We start from the raw sequence: 16,010 nt of genomic DNA on the forward strand, positions 1-16,010 counted from the left end.
GTCTCCATCTTTATGAGCAACTACGCTACGTCTCTATTGTGCTCGGACCGTTGTGGGCCTCTCATCGTCGTCACATGTTGGTTAATATCGGGCGAGTATTGCTAAGAGCGGATGGCCATGCTCTTCCAGATTGCTTCTCGGACCGCACCCAGAAGTCAGCTCTTCTCTGTCTAGAAGCCCTTGTGGGCAAGAACACACTTTCTGTAAGAGTGGCTGACCTAACCTAATCTAGTCTAGTGTTGTCTAGTCCTGGACTCGAGGGCTCGATACCAGCAGTGTCTACGGTTTCGGCGGCAATGATGGCGCCAGACTCAGCATCATCATCGCGATTGAAGAAAGCTCGCGAGAGTCACTCGATAGTCAGCGGCCGCTGGTCGTCGATAGAGGTAGCTTAAATAGTGGCCATGGTTCGTTTGATGATAGCAAGCCCGCGCCTTGTTTCGAGAGAAAAAAGATGAGGGTTAACGCGCCCGCGGCCAGCGTCTCCACCGGCAGGTTTTCCTGTTTCTGCTGCTGCGGCTGCTGCTATTGCAAGCGCTGCATCTGCGACTGCCTTCAATGCTCGTGAGTGACCACTCGTGCAATGGCAGTGGCTAGACATTGGTAGCAACAACAACTACACTTATATACCAGGAGCAAACGCGGTACCAGTAGTGGCACTGCTGCCTTGTGACTACTTCGAACGTCGACGAGTCTGACCAAGCCGACTCAGCCATCATGTCGGCCAGTCGCTCGTTTATTCAGGCAATGCCTGTCTGTGCGTGAAGCGGGAAAGAAGGTGGAAACCTCGACATATGGTTTAGCGGTCGCCAGCAGGTAAAACTCAACCGACTAGTTAACCGACAGCTTTCCGGGCACCAGAAGTAGCAGCAATAAGCCAGGCTTTCACGGCCTGGACCTATGTTAGTTGTTGGCGGGTGACGGCGACGCTGCAGCAAGAGCAGGCGGCTCGCCCGCCGTGAAGGTTGTCCCCCGCAGGACTCTGCCCCGAGACTACAGCCTGGACGGCAATCAGAGAGACCTTTGTGTACCTGACGTTCTAGGCGCCTGCTAGTAAAGCGAATAGGTTGAGCTTCCCTATTCAGCTTACATCTGCCGTCAGATCTTGGCCCGTTCGTTCATCAGCCCCTCAGAGAATCATCGAGTTCCCGACCCTATGCCTTCTTGTGTTGACTGGTTCGCGCTGTCTACGCCGAGATGCGTGCGATCATCTCCCTTGTGTTCGCATAGATACCGTGAGACTGCTTCTGCTTCGGGATGCAACCGAACCGCCTGTTACATCCCGTAGCCGCTATTTACCGTCGTGACCATTGTAGCTGTTTGTCTTTATACAGGATGTCATTTATGTAGCCCCCTTCGTGACTTAGCGAATTGGTAGAATCCCCTTTTGGTAGAATCGACGTAGAGTTTTGCAGCCATTGTTTCTGTAGCTACTATAATAGCACCCAGTACGGCCCTAGCAAATGTTAAAGGAAACATCGCGACAAGTGGCCACATGTGATACCGTTTTAACCACATTGATACTATTCTCATGTCTGGATTTGGGATCCTACAGACGATAACGAAGCTGGCCTCGAGACCAAACTGGCCGTCAGCCATGATCATATTGCCGTGCGTATTGTTGCTGATGTGTGTATATCATGGCTGTCATTTGTCTACCTGTTTTTAACTCATGTGTATTGTAATCTCTGTTATCTCCGAAACGTAAACCGTATCCTCGAAACACTGAGCGATTGAAGTTAGATGAAGCTGTCTATAAGTAAGTTGTGTTATTAAATCGTTATGTTATTAAGTTAAGCTGGACTGAGTCGACTTGGATCGCCCACCAAATCAAATGAATTTACGCATTTATAATTGTGAGGTTTGTGCGTAGTGTGCAGCAGCTCATCCCTTTCGATGCGTGTTGATTCGTTACGATCGCTGCTACTACCGCTATTAACGTGCTTCATATGTGCTATGACGTCTATCTTGCCGTGCTTTATGTATCTACCTGTGCGTCCACTTTGGATTACGTGCGTCGCGCTGAAGAGTGGCAATTCAAGATTTGACTGACAAAGATCGACAACCATTATCATCCTGGTCCTATCGTTGTCAATTTTTCTAAAATTGTAAAAACAGGAATATCATTATAGCATCCTTAAAACAAAAACTTATCCGTTGTTTGGTTAGTACGAGCTTGGTGGCTTGTACGTGCATCCGTGTCTATGCTGCATACAGATCCAATAAAAGAAAAAGCACATCCACTTAAGTGACTGTAATTTTTCATTGAACTTGGAAGCCAAATAATAGAAAAACAGTAACACCCGGACCGAATTGGAGGCGGATTCAAACCCGCTATCTGACATTTACAGGTAGGTGTTGAAAGTGTTACTACACTGCTACAATCAACCAAATACCGTATTTTGCTTTTTAATTATCGTCATCTTTCACGATAAAACTGCCATTTTGGGAGCCGCTGCACACATAAAACAAAATAAAGTCCTAGAATAAATAGATACACATTTATACATGGCGACATTACAATTGTAGGATGAGAATTTGTCAGAATCGCCAAAAAAAATCTCAGAAAATTAGGCTTGATATATATTCTTGATGTAGCATTTTGTATGGTCAAACTGACAAAAGTAGAAAGCTGCTTATAGCGCAGCATTTCATCTTTAAGAGGGAGACTTTTGATTTTGCCAATATCGAACAGTCGAAGTGTAACCCTAACGGGATTACTTAACCCATCGTTTTATTGATCGTTCGGATATCCGAACTGGTTTGAAGTGTCGCATAAAAGCGGAGTTAACAATTAGTCGTAGATAGTGGTCTCGGCAGTACTAAGTTCAATCGTCGGGGCTAAACTCGCACCCTGTTTGCTCTGTAGGATGATTTTTGCCCCAGAAGTAATCGTACCTGGAAGTATTCCTTAAATCCATTGAGAAAAGTTCGTTGTCTATCTACAAGAAGACGTTTATGCTTTTGTATCATTTGAGCAATAGTAAACTTATGTTCGGCAATAAGACGAAAATGAACGAGTGTGAAATATCGAAAAATGTATGGTATAGTCCAAACCATATTAACGAAGGTGTAAACCTGATGTAACGGGGCATTCTTAGCTGTTGCATCCCTACCCTGTAAATGTACCGTACGTGTCTGTTGGGCAGTTTGTAACCGATAACGTGTGGGTTAGGTGGCACTTGCCGTCTGACGGGTGCTAACCTAGGGGTGAGTTGTGCCAAAAAAAGTGCTTGAGAACGGCTTTCCATGCTTTTACTTGAATAATATCCTGCTTATTACTGAGGACTGAGGAAGTAAGCTAGCCCAACTAATATTAGCGACGGGCATTGAGCGTAGCTAGGCTTAATCTATTACATAGCAAACGCTAAACGCAACTGTGTTATCATATACAGGTAGGCATATATATCTCCGAATAGTAAGGCCGAGTCCGTTCGTCCTTACTGAAGTACAGGACAGTTCACCTCTGTGGTTCGCCGTGCCCACACAGCTGGCGGAGTGCGACGCGCGTCGGTCGGTGCTATCGACTTCACTGACCACGGACGGATCTAGCAATCTTTCTGAACAGATCTGTGTAGAGGATATGCGTTCTCCATGCGACGCCGATATATGTCTAAGGGGCCGGCAGTCATGGAACGTGTAAAGAAACCTTTAATTAAGTTCATCACGACACGAAATGTACTATCATTGAAAATGTAAGCCCCTTTCAAGATTTAAACCTGCTATAGTTTTCGCTTTTCAATTACTAATCGTTGCCAAACAACGTCTGCAGTGTGCTTTGGCCTATTGGAACAAGGATTCGGATATGTTTACTAGCATAGGATCGAATCGATGTTTTATAGAACCTGAAATTCATTAATGAGAAATGTATTGATCTTTTACGACGTAATATTGTGTGTTCTATAGGAACTATTGTAGTCAGGGTCAATTGCAGGATCAATTGGTCTATCTGAGATGGACCATGGTGATTTTTACGGGCGCGATTCATGACCAGAAAAATACACTCCAGTTAGCTAAAAGAGTTTCGGAAAGATATTACGTAAAAATAGTTAAGTATTGGTTTACAGGGGCATCTCTTCTCTTACGATTTTACCACTGACAACTTAGCAGTACTGAGTTCTCTTGTCCCAGACATAAAAGCACGATGTCTAAGACCTAGACATTCTTCATAGGTACGTAGAATCTATTTTTCTATGTCTAATTTCTATGCAAGTAACGGAATTTCATCATATTAGCTTTAATCATAAAATTTTCCGTCAAAAATACCTTACGATCCAAAAATTAATTTCAGTTTTTTAAAAACAGATTGTAATATAAGTACCTATGTTCGGATAGATCTTCCCCCAGAGATAAGAGGGTGCTGGCCATTAATTCGAACCTATTTACATGAATTGGTTTCGTTTAAAACGTCACTTTTTAAACACGAAATTATACTGGTCGGTGATAAGTGCGATGAAAAGTTATCACAGGGTTCTATAGTTGTAGTGCACTGTGGTCTTTCGTGTAAGATAAACTAAATATCATTCATTTTTTTATTACTCATGTGTTAGAAAATGGCCTTTGTTTTAGAAATTAAGAAATAAGAGAAAGCAAGTAAGTTTTAGAAAGTAGAACGATGAACAGAATCCGTGCGGAACGCTGTGTGCTATACGAGCATACTCGAATAGCTGATCGCAAATGTTACCTGTGGTGGCATTAGTGGAGGGTTCAATCAATGTGTTGAGCTTCAATAACAACTTTCTGAGTTTTCAGTTCCACGTAACTGTCGTTGCGTACGTATGGCCACGCTTACGGAACATTTCGTTTGTCTTCGCCTGCTTCCTCTTGCACTGGACGTTTCTAAGAAAGGAGCGAAGATTTAGCATATATAAGGTTCCAGTACGAAAAAAAAATCTTTCCAAACTTTCAGAAATTTCTAAAATCAATTAACTTATAACCTATGCGATTTTTCATCAACCAAAGTATTTGTCATAATAATTTTTTTGTGATTCGGTTCCCATTTAGCTTGTTCAATATCTCGGAATTAAGAGAAATGAACCCTCGAAAAATGCGCTGGCAATTTTTGACAAATATCAATCAGATTAAAGCATCTCCATAAAGGGTAACGGGTGACTCACCAGCCGTGAAGCTGAAGGGGGCCAGTAAGCGTTCGCTTAGCCTCTAACATCACTAGGAGCTATGCACCTCAACTTGAAATAGAATTTGAAGGAAGCTCCCATGCCCAATTAACTAAAAGTAAATGATAAACTTAACTTCTCACGGAAAAAACGTTTAACGATCAATGCTGGTTTCAAACTATATCTTCTATTTGGGTATTGGAACGACGACTTAGCAGTAATTGTATTTTCTTTAGGCCATCTTTACGACGCTACTCGGCTTCCCGAAATACTAGACATTTGTCTTTCCGAAGAACGATATCTTACGTACATTTCACCATGATATATATTCATTATCACAGATAACTTTTTTTTTCTATTTTAAAAAGGTAAATTAATTTTAAACATTTTTCGTGTGTGGAAGGATTTGTAGCTATTTTCAAAAGCGTTTTGCTCTTTTTCGGCACGATAAGGGGCGTCAAACCAGCATTTGACGGCTGTTCAATTTGTGAGATATTACATTTAAATTTTTCTGGCCGAAACGAAGGAAAAAAAATCAAGTTTGCCCCCAGCCGTCACAGCGAAAGCAGTAACGTTAAAAACTTAAACAAAGTCTACAGTTTAATTATCGACCTACTCTATTTTCGGCTATTATGAGGATCAAACAAAATGTATGGGACCATTTTTGTCGAGAGCAATACTGACAGATACCACAAGCTTCGCTTGTTTATTCTAGAAGCAAGTACTTAAGCACCTTTCCGAGCATCTGAACTCTATTCGAAATGTTCCATTTAGGCTTTATGAAATGTTCTTTTCTTAGGGTTTCAAGCTCCGGCCTCTTTGGGCCGAAACACTGGCCCCCCCCCCCCAATTACACTACGTAATCTACGATGATTACCTTAGCACCACTTCCTGAAATTCTAAATCAATTAATTGTCCTAAGGGTATACCTTTAGTAAATCGAGGCGTAAAAAAAAAAAGAAAATCAGAAGTAAATTGGATTCGAAGATCATCAGCGGCGACTGAACGGCGTTTCCGGAAACGTTAAAATGTTCGCTATCCGTATGCAAAGTGGAAACCGTTAGTGTAAGTTAGGTGTTGAAAGAGTTACGAAATGCAACACAAAAGATTTCGTCGTGTAGCACGATGACGGCAGTGTATAGCGACATATTGAAAAACTTCTAATTGCAAACAGTTCCGAGTAATCTGGAAGCGGCAGCTCGCCACAGTTTAACGTGTTTGATATCGCATGTTGAACTATGTTCGAAGAAATATCGTTCGTTCAACTACGGGCTAGGTAAACTCCTCCGAAAACAGTTACGTGTCTGCCATCGATTGGTAACGTGGTCATACTACCTTGAAACTGTGCGAAGGCTTTTGCATTCAGTATTTCCTAAAAATAATACATGGTATGGTACTGTTTGCGGCGACGCGTGTCGTCAATCGTTTGTTAACGAATCACGGCACTCCTCTAGAAGAGACGGACCTATAGCCAATCTTCTTCAGTGTTTGGTAATCAGTAAAATGCAGTAAAAGGCATAGCTAAAAATAGCTATGGTCTACTAGTAGCTAGATGAGTAAAGTTAAGATCAGTATACGTGTACGATATTTTAACCATTGGCCAGCTTCGGAGATCATTGTTTTTGTAGAATGAGTTGGGTATACAGGCGCCACTAGCAGGTACTTGGCAGGGTACGGGCCGGTAGGCACAGTAGCAAACAAACAGGCCAAAGGTTCAACCACATCGTGGCTTAATGTTAAGCTTTCTTAATTCTAGACGAACAGCCGAACAGAAACAGAAAGCTAGTCTTAATAACATTGATCTGTAACGATTGCTCTGTGTTGCTTTGGACGGTTTAGGGGAGTCTGGAAACGGTCTAAAAGTAGGTATTGGACACTGTAAGATCGAGCAGCCTGATGAACTTTTGTGAAATTATAATAATTATTACTACATTTTTTCATAGGGAAAAGTTTCAAAGTTGTCTACTTAAGACGAATATGTGTCTGAATTGGTGTTGCGGATGCGCGAACATGAACGCACCAGTCTTATTCTGGCGTTGATTTTCAATAAGAGATCGAGCAATACAAACGAAACGTTGGCCTTTTATTAGTTCACTAAACGAAGGAGCAATCGTGGAAAGCACTGCCCCTTCCAGAGGCTAATTTTAATTTTGATCTATGTCCGACCCAGCGACAGCAGGTGCAGCGTCGGCAAGACCGAGACAGAACTACCTCCAACTGGAAAGCATGTTGGATACCTGCAGAGAGGTCTCTAAAGTGGTTTTTCTGTGTGGCCGCATGGACTATGCAGCTCTCATACACTCTTAATAAATGAACAGTAACCATGGACGGCGCAGGTTTCTTTCACTACATGCGATACTACCTTACCGCAATCGATTGATTGGCTCGCCCTCGACTACGATAGCGTATTGTTAGTTCACAACATATAACAAACGTGGTCGTATCCGATCCGTCGCTGCTTCTGGTCGCTGACTTACCAGGCCACTAAAGAGAAGTTCCCTGACGAGGGAAAAGTAAAAAAACGAAATAGATAACGCAGCAGAATATACAACGATGACGCTACAGTGAGAGAAGAGAGTATACGAAGTGTAACAGGCGCATGGTAGGAAAGGCAACTCATTGACTAGGAAAATACAATAACGTTGAAGCGTGTCAAAGTTGTCTGCTCTTGCAGTGGGCTGCTGTCGTGATCGGTTCCGTTGGTCTCAGGCTGATTGTCACTATTCTTTGTGGCGGCCAGAGCAGTGATCCGTATGCGTAGCAGTTCAATCCATTCAAATAGAACAAACCAACCGCTCAACTAGAATGAAGCCGACAATGAAGGTGCAAAGGTGGCGTCTGTTGTGCAAGAAAACGTCTCTGAAGTCACCAACGATGTTGAGCTGCTACGCAACCAACAACAGCAGCAGCCAACAGCGGCTGTCTCTAATACCAGCTAAACCATGATACTTAGCCACGCGCCATGTCATCATCAAGGTATCAACACAATTCGCGTAGCTCGAGCACACTTTACAGGCCACAGTCTGTACTGCGACGCTGATGCAGCGTTCGCCCACGTTACGTTTACACTCAACTGCCGTTTATACGTAATGCATTTATTGTCTCGTAGTATTGTATTGTACGTCGAACGTGCGACCTCCTTCTGTCAGTTTATCGCCGCTAACGGCCTGCTGACGCTCGGTGCGTCACCGTGCCTGCGACAGGTTGGGGAGTCTTTTTCTCCATTCGCGCTTGCCGCGTTCATCTACGCCATCACATTTCAGCCAGTCACCAGTTTTAGTAGCAGCGGCGGCGGCGGCGGCCGCAGAGAAAACACAGATGCAGTCGCAACCCCTTCCGGCCGTAAATGGTAATGGGGCGGCTGGCTGTTGAGGGTGGCCGCCCGCGACGGTGGCGGCAGTTCAGCCACAACCAGACTTTCGTCGTCCTTTTCGTTTTCGTGGGACAGAGTATTCGTATGGAATTCTTTTCATTTGGTTTCGTCTTTTTTGTTCCATTCGTCTTTAGCAATTTTTTTGACTGTTTGGAAAATAGTTTGCTTCAGTCGTTGTTATTCTCGTCGATTTCGCTTGCCGGGACAATTACCGCCATTTTTAATACCTTCATTATTACTATTACTTCTATGCTATTTTATAGCGTGTGCGGTCTTTGTATGGGCGTCGGTGCTGCTGGACCTGGTCGGCTATAAGCGATTGTAAGTCAAACAGAAAGGGGGGAGGATAGCTCAAGTATGCCCCTATCGAACGCTTCTACTACGATTTGTTCGAATCCGTTTTATTATGTTCGTTTTTTTTTCGTCTGCCATTGCTGTCGTCGTAAATGCCGATTCAGTCTACGACGCGGACTATTCTAGGCCCGCTATTGCCTTTCCACTTAAAATAATCGGTTAACAATTGGGTCGGATATTGGCGACTGGTTCATTGATAGAGTTCACATATAGTTAGTTGGGCCTGGAATGCACAACTTTTGTTGTTTAAGTGGATAAGGCGGACTTTATTTATGTGCCGAACGAAAAAGACGCCCGCGATAAAGCAAGAAGTACTCTATGGCCTCGTCGCCTGGGACGAATGCAGAATTACCTGGAAGTTACAGTCGGAGATGTTTATAAGAGGGTTGATTATTGTTGTTGAGTGTCATAAAGAGACTTGCGGTTACTCGATCAAGTAAAAAAAATATAGGCCAGGTTTCCTCAACGACAATAAGGCTCAAACGTAATTGCTCCCACATGCCCATACAATCACTCGTACATCTACGATATCAGTGAATGAGGGACTGGTAAATGGTAAATAGCTCTTATGCCGTACAGGCTGTATTGTCCGATGTAGTAGGCGTCATTTCGTTGATTCATAGTTCTAGACGCAACACAGTGACCATGAAGTTCTACACCTCACCCAAGGCCCTGCCAGTACAAACGAAAGTGCCGAGCTTTTATGCACCAGTCACAATAAGAAGCTTTCAAACATTCCACCAGTTTGCTAGGACGTAATTCAGTGCTTCGTTTGACCGATAAGGATCACAACAACTTGACAATGTGACGATCCTGATACTTGCAAACTTCCGACTATCCAGTGCATATTGACACGAACGTGTAAATGTACTTCGACACTATCGTTTTGTCAATAACTCGATAGTTCAGTCGCATTGTTCAAGTACGAAAATTTTGCTTTCTTTTTTTTTCTCCTAGGAAAAACGGCGCCCAGTCGTGGACGGATGTCTGAAAAGCCCATTTAAAATCACCGCTTCCCTTATCATACCCAACGCAGACAGAGAAACTACCAAGAACCTTTCATATATCATATTTACGAATTATTTTCATCCAGCTTGTATTTCGTATTACTATACGCAGAACGCGCGAGGTGACGATATAGAATATAGTGTAATGACTTAGAGTACCAGACCATTCGTCTACATATATTACCTACTACTAGTCGTAATTAGGCTGATCCTCTGTGTGATCAGTTTAGCGAATGTGCTAAGATTTTCTGCCCTGCAAAAAAAAAAAATAAAAAACAAAGCCCTGTGCGTTAGAATTTTTGTTTCGTCACATTACCCTCATTGGTAACATTGGATGAGGTAAATGTAAACACATTGTGTGTGTCTACGGTTCGACTGTAGCAAATACATGTAGCACATTATGCATTAAGTTAGATTTGAGATGCAACTACATAGACGTGGTACGGGCGGGAGTATCGTGCCTCATCTATAGCTATGAACAGCGGCGGCAAACACTGGACGGTTTTTGCCTTAGAGGCAAGTGGAATTTGTAAAATCGTGTTTGAAGTCAGTATCACTAAAATGCCATTCAGTACACAACTGTTAAAACCTATCGACTAACAAGCGTACGCCTAACTTGAAAAGGCTAGAATCGCTTCCATGAAAGGAAAAATGAAAAAACGGAAATAGCATCAAGTTTTCTGAAACTTTTTATTGTATATTTCTAAAATGGTATAGTATAACAGCGACTAGCACGGACCCGAGGAACAGTTGGTCTTGGGAAGGCGCATCGATGACGACTCTCCTTTAATACTGTCGCGGATTTAATTAAAAAATCGACTTCAAAAACGATCTTCGTTTCAAAAATTGCTTCGCGCAATCATAGGTACACAACGTATTCATCATAGATTTTCGTTGTTAGTTCAAAAAAATCGACCAACCTTTGATCTTGTGCTAGACTACCTATTTCAGCTTTCACATACGAAGACTGTTCGTTATGGGCTTTATAACCCGCCGTAATCCCATAAACTGTATAACAATTTTTTCTATACGTATAACAGGAGACAATAGTCGCACTTTATTTTCTAGCCGTTTTACTTCGTTTCGTGCATGATCAAATCCAAATTTAACAACTAAAGCGTTTGCCAAGTTATATATATATATATATATATATATATACAGTGAAGTTAATTTAAGAAATCATTTGTCAGCTCAATCGATCGTAACCCATTTGGCTGAGGCCGAAGCGAAAATTCTACATGCCAAAAACAGATAACAGTTGGCAAAACCACAAAAAGTCCGAGAAAGGCCGGCGTTCAGTGTTGACATATCGGCCACGCGGAAAGCCGAAGCCGTTGAATAATTTAGCGTCACATCTCTGTTAGCGATCGGCCTAGTGGGTCGTTATAATATTATCAACATTGTATAAGGTATCATAGGTTATGAAAATCGCTTCGTTTGTTTATCAGTTTAATTTAATTTCAAAAGAAAATATCCCACCGTTCCTACGAAATTCACCCTTGTTCAGATTAGTCTCGGACAAAAAATTATAAACTTTTTTTTTCTTGTTTCTGTTTTGTGTGGTTTTTCTTACGAATTCTTGCTTAAGTCATAAGCGTAAGATTAAGCGGATAGCAGCAATTGGTTAATTTGAAGGAAATTAAAAAGACGTAGGTAGGGTTAGAAGATGGTCGTTAGCTTTGAGAAAATGTCAACCAATTATAACGTATATAATAAAATATTTCATAGAAATATCGTCACTATCAACTGCTCAAGGTTCTGTTTAAATTTAAGCTAAGACTATGAGACAAAATAATTAATAACTCATCATTTTAATAGAACTGCAAGACAAGTTGAACATCTCAAAAATCAACCAAGCCAAATGCCTCGAACAAGCCTATTACCCATACGAGATCTATTCAATATTAATCAACTATTGATAAACCCACTGCTCATTGAGACCCGGATTTCCGTGTCATCGCTCCCTCCAACGAGTCCTTCACCCTCGTGGGTCGGTGACGTGTCATCTCATTGAAATCTCGGTCCAGCCACTATATAAGCTGTGGTAGTGTCACGTATTCGTGATTGATGTTGACTAATGACGAGTCTCTTCCTCTTTATAAAGTGACAAGCTTCGGTTGGGTCCTCATGATTGTCAACTTGATCGGCGTTTGTGTCATTTCTGTTCGCCAGTATTTGCTCCCACTCTTTAAGTTTAGCGGTCTGCTCTTTCTTGCGGTCCTTTGTTGCTGCGCGGCTTTTATCGTTGTGTTAGTGGTTATTGATAGTGCCATCGTTATTGCTGTGACTCGGGGGTGCCGTTACCCCCTTAACGGTTCGCGTGATTATATTTTGAATTGGCCAGTCTTGGCCGTACATCTTCCGAGTACTGCCCACCTTTGCCATTAAGTAGTCGAAATTGCGTTGATGCCGATTTTGATCGTTGCCTGTTAGCCGTGAACAATTCTTAGCAACAGTAACAACAGACCATCAGCTCGACGTACGAGCAAAACAACAACGAACAACGCTACGACACTGGACGCACTGGAAGCAACGCAGCAGGATAGGACGTTTGTTTTCAGTGGCAAAAAATTAGCCTATGACGACGATAAGAGTAGCGTCGTATTGACTTTCCAGTTTAAGGTACGAAATTTTTACTACAAACAATCTCCTCGTCGTAATAGTGATATCTAGTAATCTCTCGTTCGCTCTCTCACTCCGTATCATTGCTTAGAGTCATTTTGTACCTGCCATATTTGCAGGGCTTAACGGGAACAATCTGCGGTGCCAGCTGCACTAGATTAAAGTTCAAACAACTGACTTAGCTTGGCCCAGGTATTTGAAGCGAACGCGGTCCGATACTCCGTTGTTGTTGTTGTTGTTGTGGTTGGTGTTTTTAAAAGCGGCCAATACCAATAATGTTACCTTGGATAATCAATTTTAGTTGAATTGTTCGATGGCGGAGATGTGTGGAAACATCGCCATGCAACGGCGCGATATTCTTGATTGACGCACGATTTGAGTCAGCTGATTGCATAAAGGAGTCCTGATCTTTTCGATGACAACGCCGAAGAACCTGAAAAGCGTTCGTTAGGGTGATCAGACGAACGTGCGTTAGCAGTTCATTCTGTGTTGGACCTGTACGCAGCTTCCTACCGTGTCCGCGTGAATAAGGGTAAAAATTCCGCGAAAATTTAAATACGCGCAAAACACACAGATAGAAAGTGAATTTAACTACACATACGGTTGTCTGTCTTTTACCACCGAGATACGATGTCGTTAGATGTACATGTAGTTTTAGAAAGCGTTATGTCACGTTATTCTAGATATGTTTTAGCATTTGACAGTTTTATAGACGTTGTTTTCTTAGTTACCTCACAACACAGACGTTACGAACATTTTATATATAAATGCTTTTTATGTCAGGCTATATCGTACGTGTACCAAAGCTGCACCTGTCAAGCTGAGCGAGAGTGTGGTAACAATGCAGTCGCCTATAACTCCTATACGGATGAAGTTTGAAGACCTCTGTGTTATGGCAACAGTTGAAAGAGTCGAGACTACGTTTTTGTATTCAACTATCCGAAATAAACCGATATATATTAGCTAGGTAAGGCATAGTTTTCGCTTGTGTAGAAAAACATTCTTGATGGAATTCGGATGAAGTACAAGGCCTTTGTTTCAGGTTTCCCTGATTACAAACGTGTACAAATAAGTGAAAATTTAAGTAAAATGTATATCAATAATAAATTCGCAAATGAAAGTCAATTTACAACGATTACAGCAGAGCGAAATTTATAAACCTATTGGCAGAGCTTGTGAGCTAAGAACTGCCCGGATCCGTATTCGTTTTCAGGGGTTTGAAACCAGGTCGCACAGTTCCATAGGCCCAGCGATGCCCCACAGTGGGCTGAATGTGACAAAGATACTCGGAAATTCTTTTGAAATTTTTCGAAGTGATTATTACCACTTTGTTAGATTGCATCTCCATATGGGTGGTCCGATCTATGTATTTTAGCCATTGCTTTCTATGTTGTCTTTAACAATAATAATCAGACTGACCGCGGCGGAAAGTTCTATTGTTCAGTGTCTCATTCATATAGTTTCATTAGCGTTATTTGGCTTTTATGATGGACGGAAAACTGATCAGGGATAACTTCGTTGAACGTGATCCAATAGGTGCCCGATCAGACTCTTCTCGGCAACTAAAGAGCGAAAACGAATCCGACTCTGTCCTGAGCCGATTTCCACTTTACGCTAAGGTTGCAATAGGTACGAAATAAGGTTACATTCATTATGCTAATTTACGATAGTTTTTCATTTATCGGAAGAAAGCATTACACGATTGGAAAAATTAGCTTTGTTTCCCTAACATATATATATATATATATGTGTCGCCACAGTCGCAAGTGTACTCACTACAAGATGATAATTTCGTTCATTTCCTTTTGTTACTTCAATCATAAACAATAATAATCAAACAACCAACGCAGCTGTACGTACCACGTGTCAGCTAGATCAAAACGTAGTTCTATAAACATTTGAGTGATGACGCTGTGTGATGGATCGCGCAGGTCTGTGGACCCAACAACAGTCTACGGAGGGAGACAGGATTTTTTTGGTCGCACCTCGCAGTAGATCCGACAACACGTGAATGACTTTAGGTCATAAGAAGTGTTATTGACGCATGCGCGACGGACGAAGTGTCAATAAATCAACGAATAGCCCGAGTGTTTCACACCGGGTCGCGGCTGCTGATAGCAATGATGGTGACGATGATGATCGTACGACGAGAATGAGCTATTAAATATAACTTTCGCTTTTTGCATCGTATAGATGCGTACGTGTAATTTATATACATATGTACACTTGCATGTACATCGGGAAGCTTGTTCAGTGAACAGATATTGTTGCCTTGAGGCTGCGACTGGACACTGCCAAGCTGTGGTCAGCCTCAGTTCTGCCTCTGCAGCCACCCATCTGGCTTCCAATTCAGCGGTGGTCCAACCCAGATGACATCAACTGCGTTAGTCGTCGCGTGTTATCGTTGTATGTTCGCCCTACATCCAGGCCACCACAGTCACTAACGTAAATGCTATGAGGTACCGAGGCAAACAGAGAAAGAATGAAAATCGAAAATATTGATTTGGTACTTTCGTTATCTCTTTTCGCTACTGCAGCCAACTTTTAATCCAGATCTTACCGTGGCTCCCGCACTTCGTCATATTTTCGATCGACGGCAGAGATTCGTTCTAGCATTATTACCGACCCCCACAGCTGATGCAAACGGCTGACGCTGAAACATGTCATCTTTGGCGACGATTTGCCCTACTAAGGTAATTATTATGGCATACCACATGGTATTTTCCCACCCAGCAACACGAGGTAACATGGTGCGCGAGCTTTCAGACTGTCAATTGGTCGTGGATCCAAAAAATTAAATAACTATGCTAACATGATCATTATCAGCCTCATCGGCTCGTTGAGATCCGATGATAACTTCTATTTGTAACCCTTAACAGTCATAGCACTGACGAGCATCATCATTACGGTGCTTCTGGATATGGCAATATGCTATGGGATTGTAAAATCGCGGGGCGCGACTTATAGATGATTTCTCAATGTCCACATCATGTCCGCGTTACCTATCTAATGGTCGAATTGCCAGAGAAGCTCAAAGAAAGAGAGACATAAAAATAATGATAATAATAGTAATTTTCAGTGTTGCTGATTATTGTAACGATGATAAGTGTAACTAGAAAACCAGACGAAGCCCCGACATGACTGTCGTGTACCCCAATAGACATTAGAGCCAGCAGGCAGATATCGGCCATATGGCCACACTGATTGACCGTAATGTAAACTACTGCATACTACCTTATTATAAGATTATACTTATAAGATAAACGCAGCGACAATCACGGCATCGATAGCAGCAAAAAGGTGTATGAAGGAAGATCATCTTTACTGTGAGCGATGCTGCAGTAGCGCCACCAGCACCACCACCACACCCAAAACTAACGGTATCCTGGCGTGTACCTAAAACAAATAGTTACCGCGTGCAGAGGCCAACGCTTACGGTAAGCGATTGACAGCCTGCTAGCGTTTGGTGCAACGAGATTGTCTTATCATTCGCAGCAATCGTACGTCCCGTGGAACGCTGTGTCGTTTGTTTCGTCT

General features: G+C 42.4%; 1 protein-coding gene across 5 annotated transcripts in view; it reads left to right on the forward strand.

Annotated features, from left to right (window-relative positions):
* The first annotated feature begins 399 nt into the window (after positions 1-399).
* Positions 400-16,010, forward strand: part of LOC111245292 (uncharacterized) — a 69,744-nt gene continuing 54,133 nt past the window's right edge. The window contains exons 1-2 of one of the 5 annotated variants that reach the window (XM_086980176.1): positions 3,447-3,695; positions 12,775-13,005. Coding sequence is in view for 1 of the 5 variants with exons in the window: in XM_086980171.1 (XP_086836297.1) it covers positions 3,595-3,695 (101 nt within the window). In the remaining 4 variants the exon portion in view is untranslated. Of the gene's footprint in view, positions 2,352-3,445; positions 3,696-11,703; positions 13,006-16,010 lie in introns of those variants that run through there. The other 4 variants (XM_086980173.1, XM_022793461.2, XM_086980171.1 and 1 more) reach the window with 4 other exon arrangements.

Source organism: Varroa destructor, unplaced genomic scaffold, assembly GCF_002443255.2.
Source record: "Varroa destructor unplaced genomic scaffold, Vdes_3.0 BEIS01000002.1, whole genome shotgun sequence".
Taxonomy (NCBI): Eukaryota; Metazoa; Arthropoda; class Arachnida; order Mesostigmata; family Varroidae; genus Varroa; species Varroa destructor.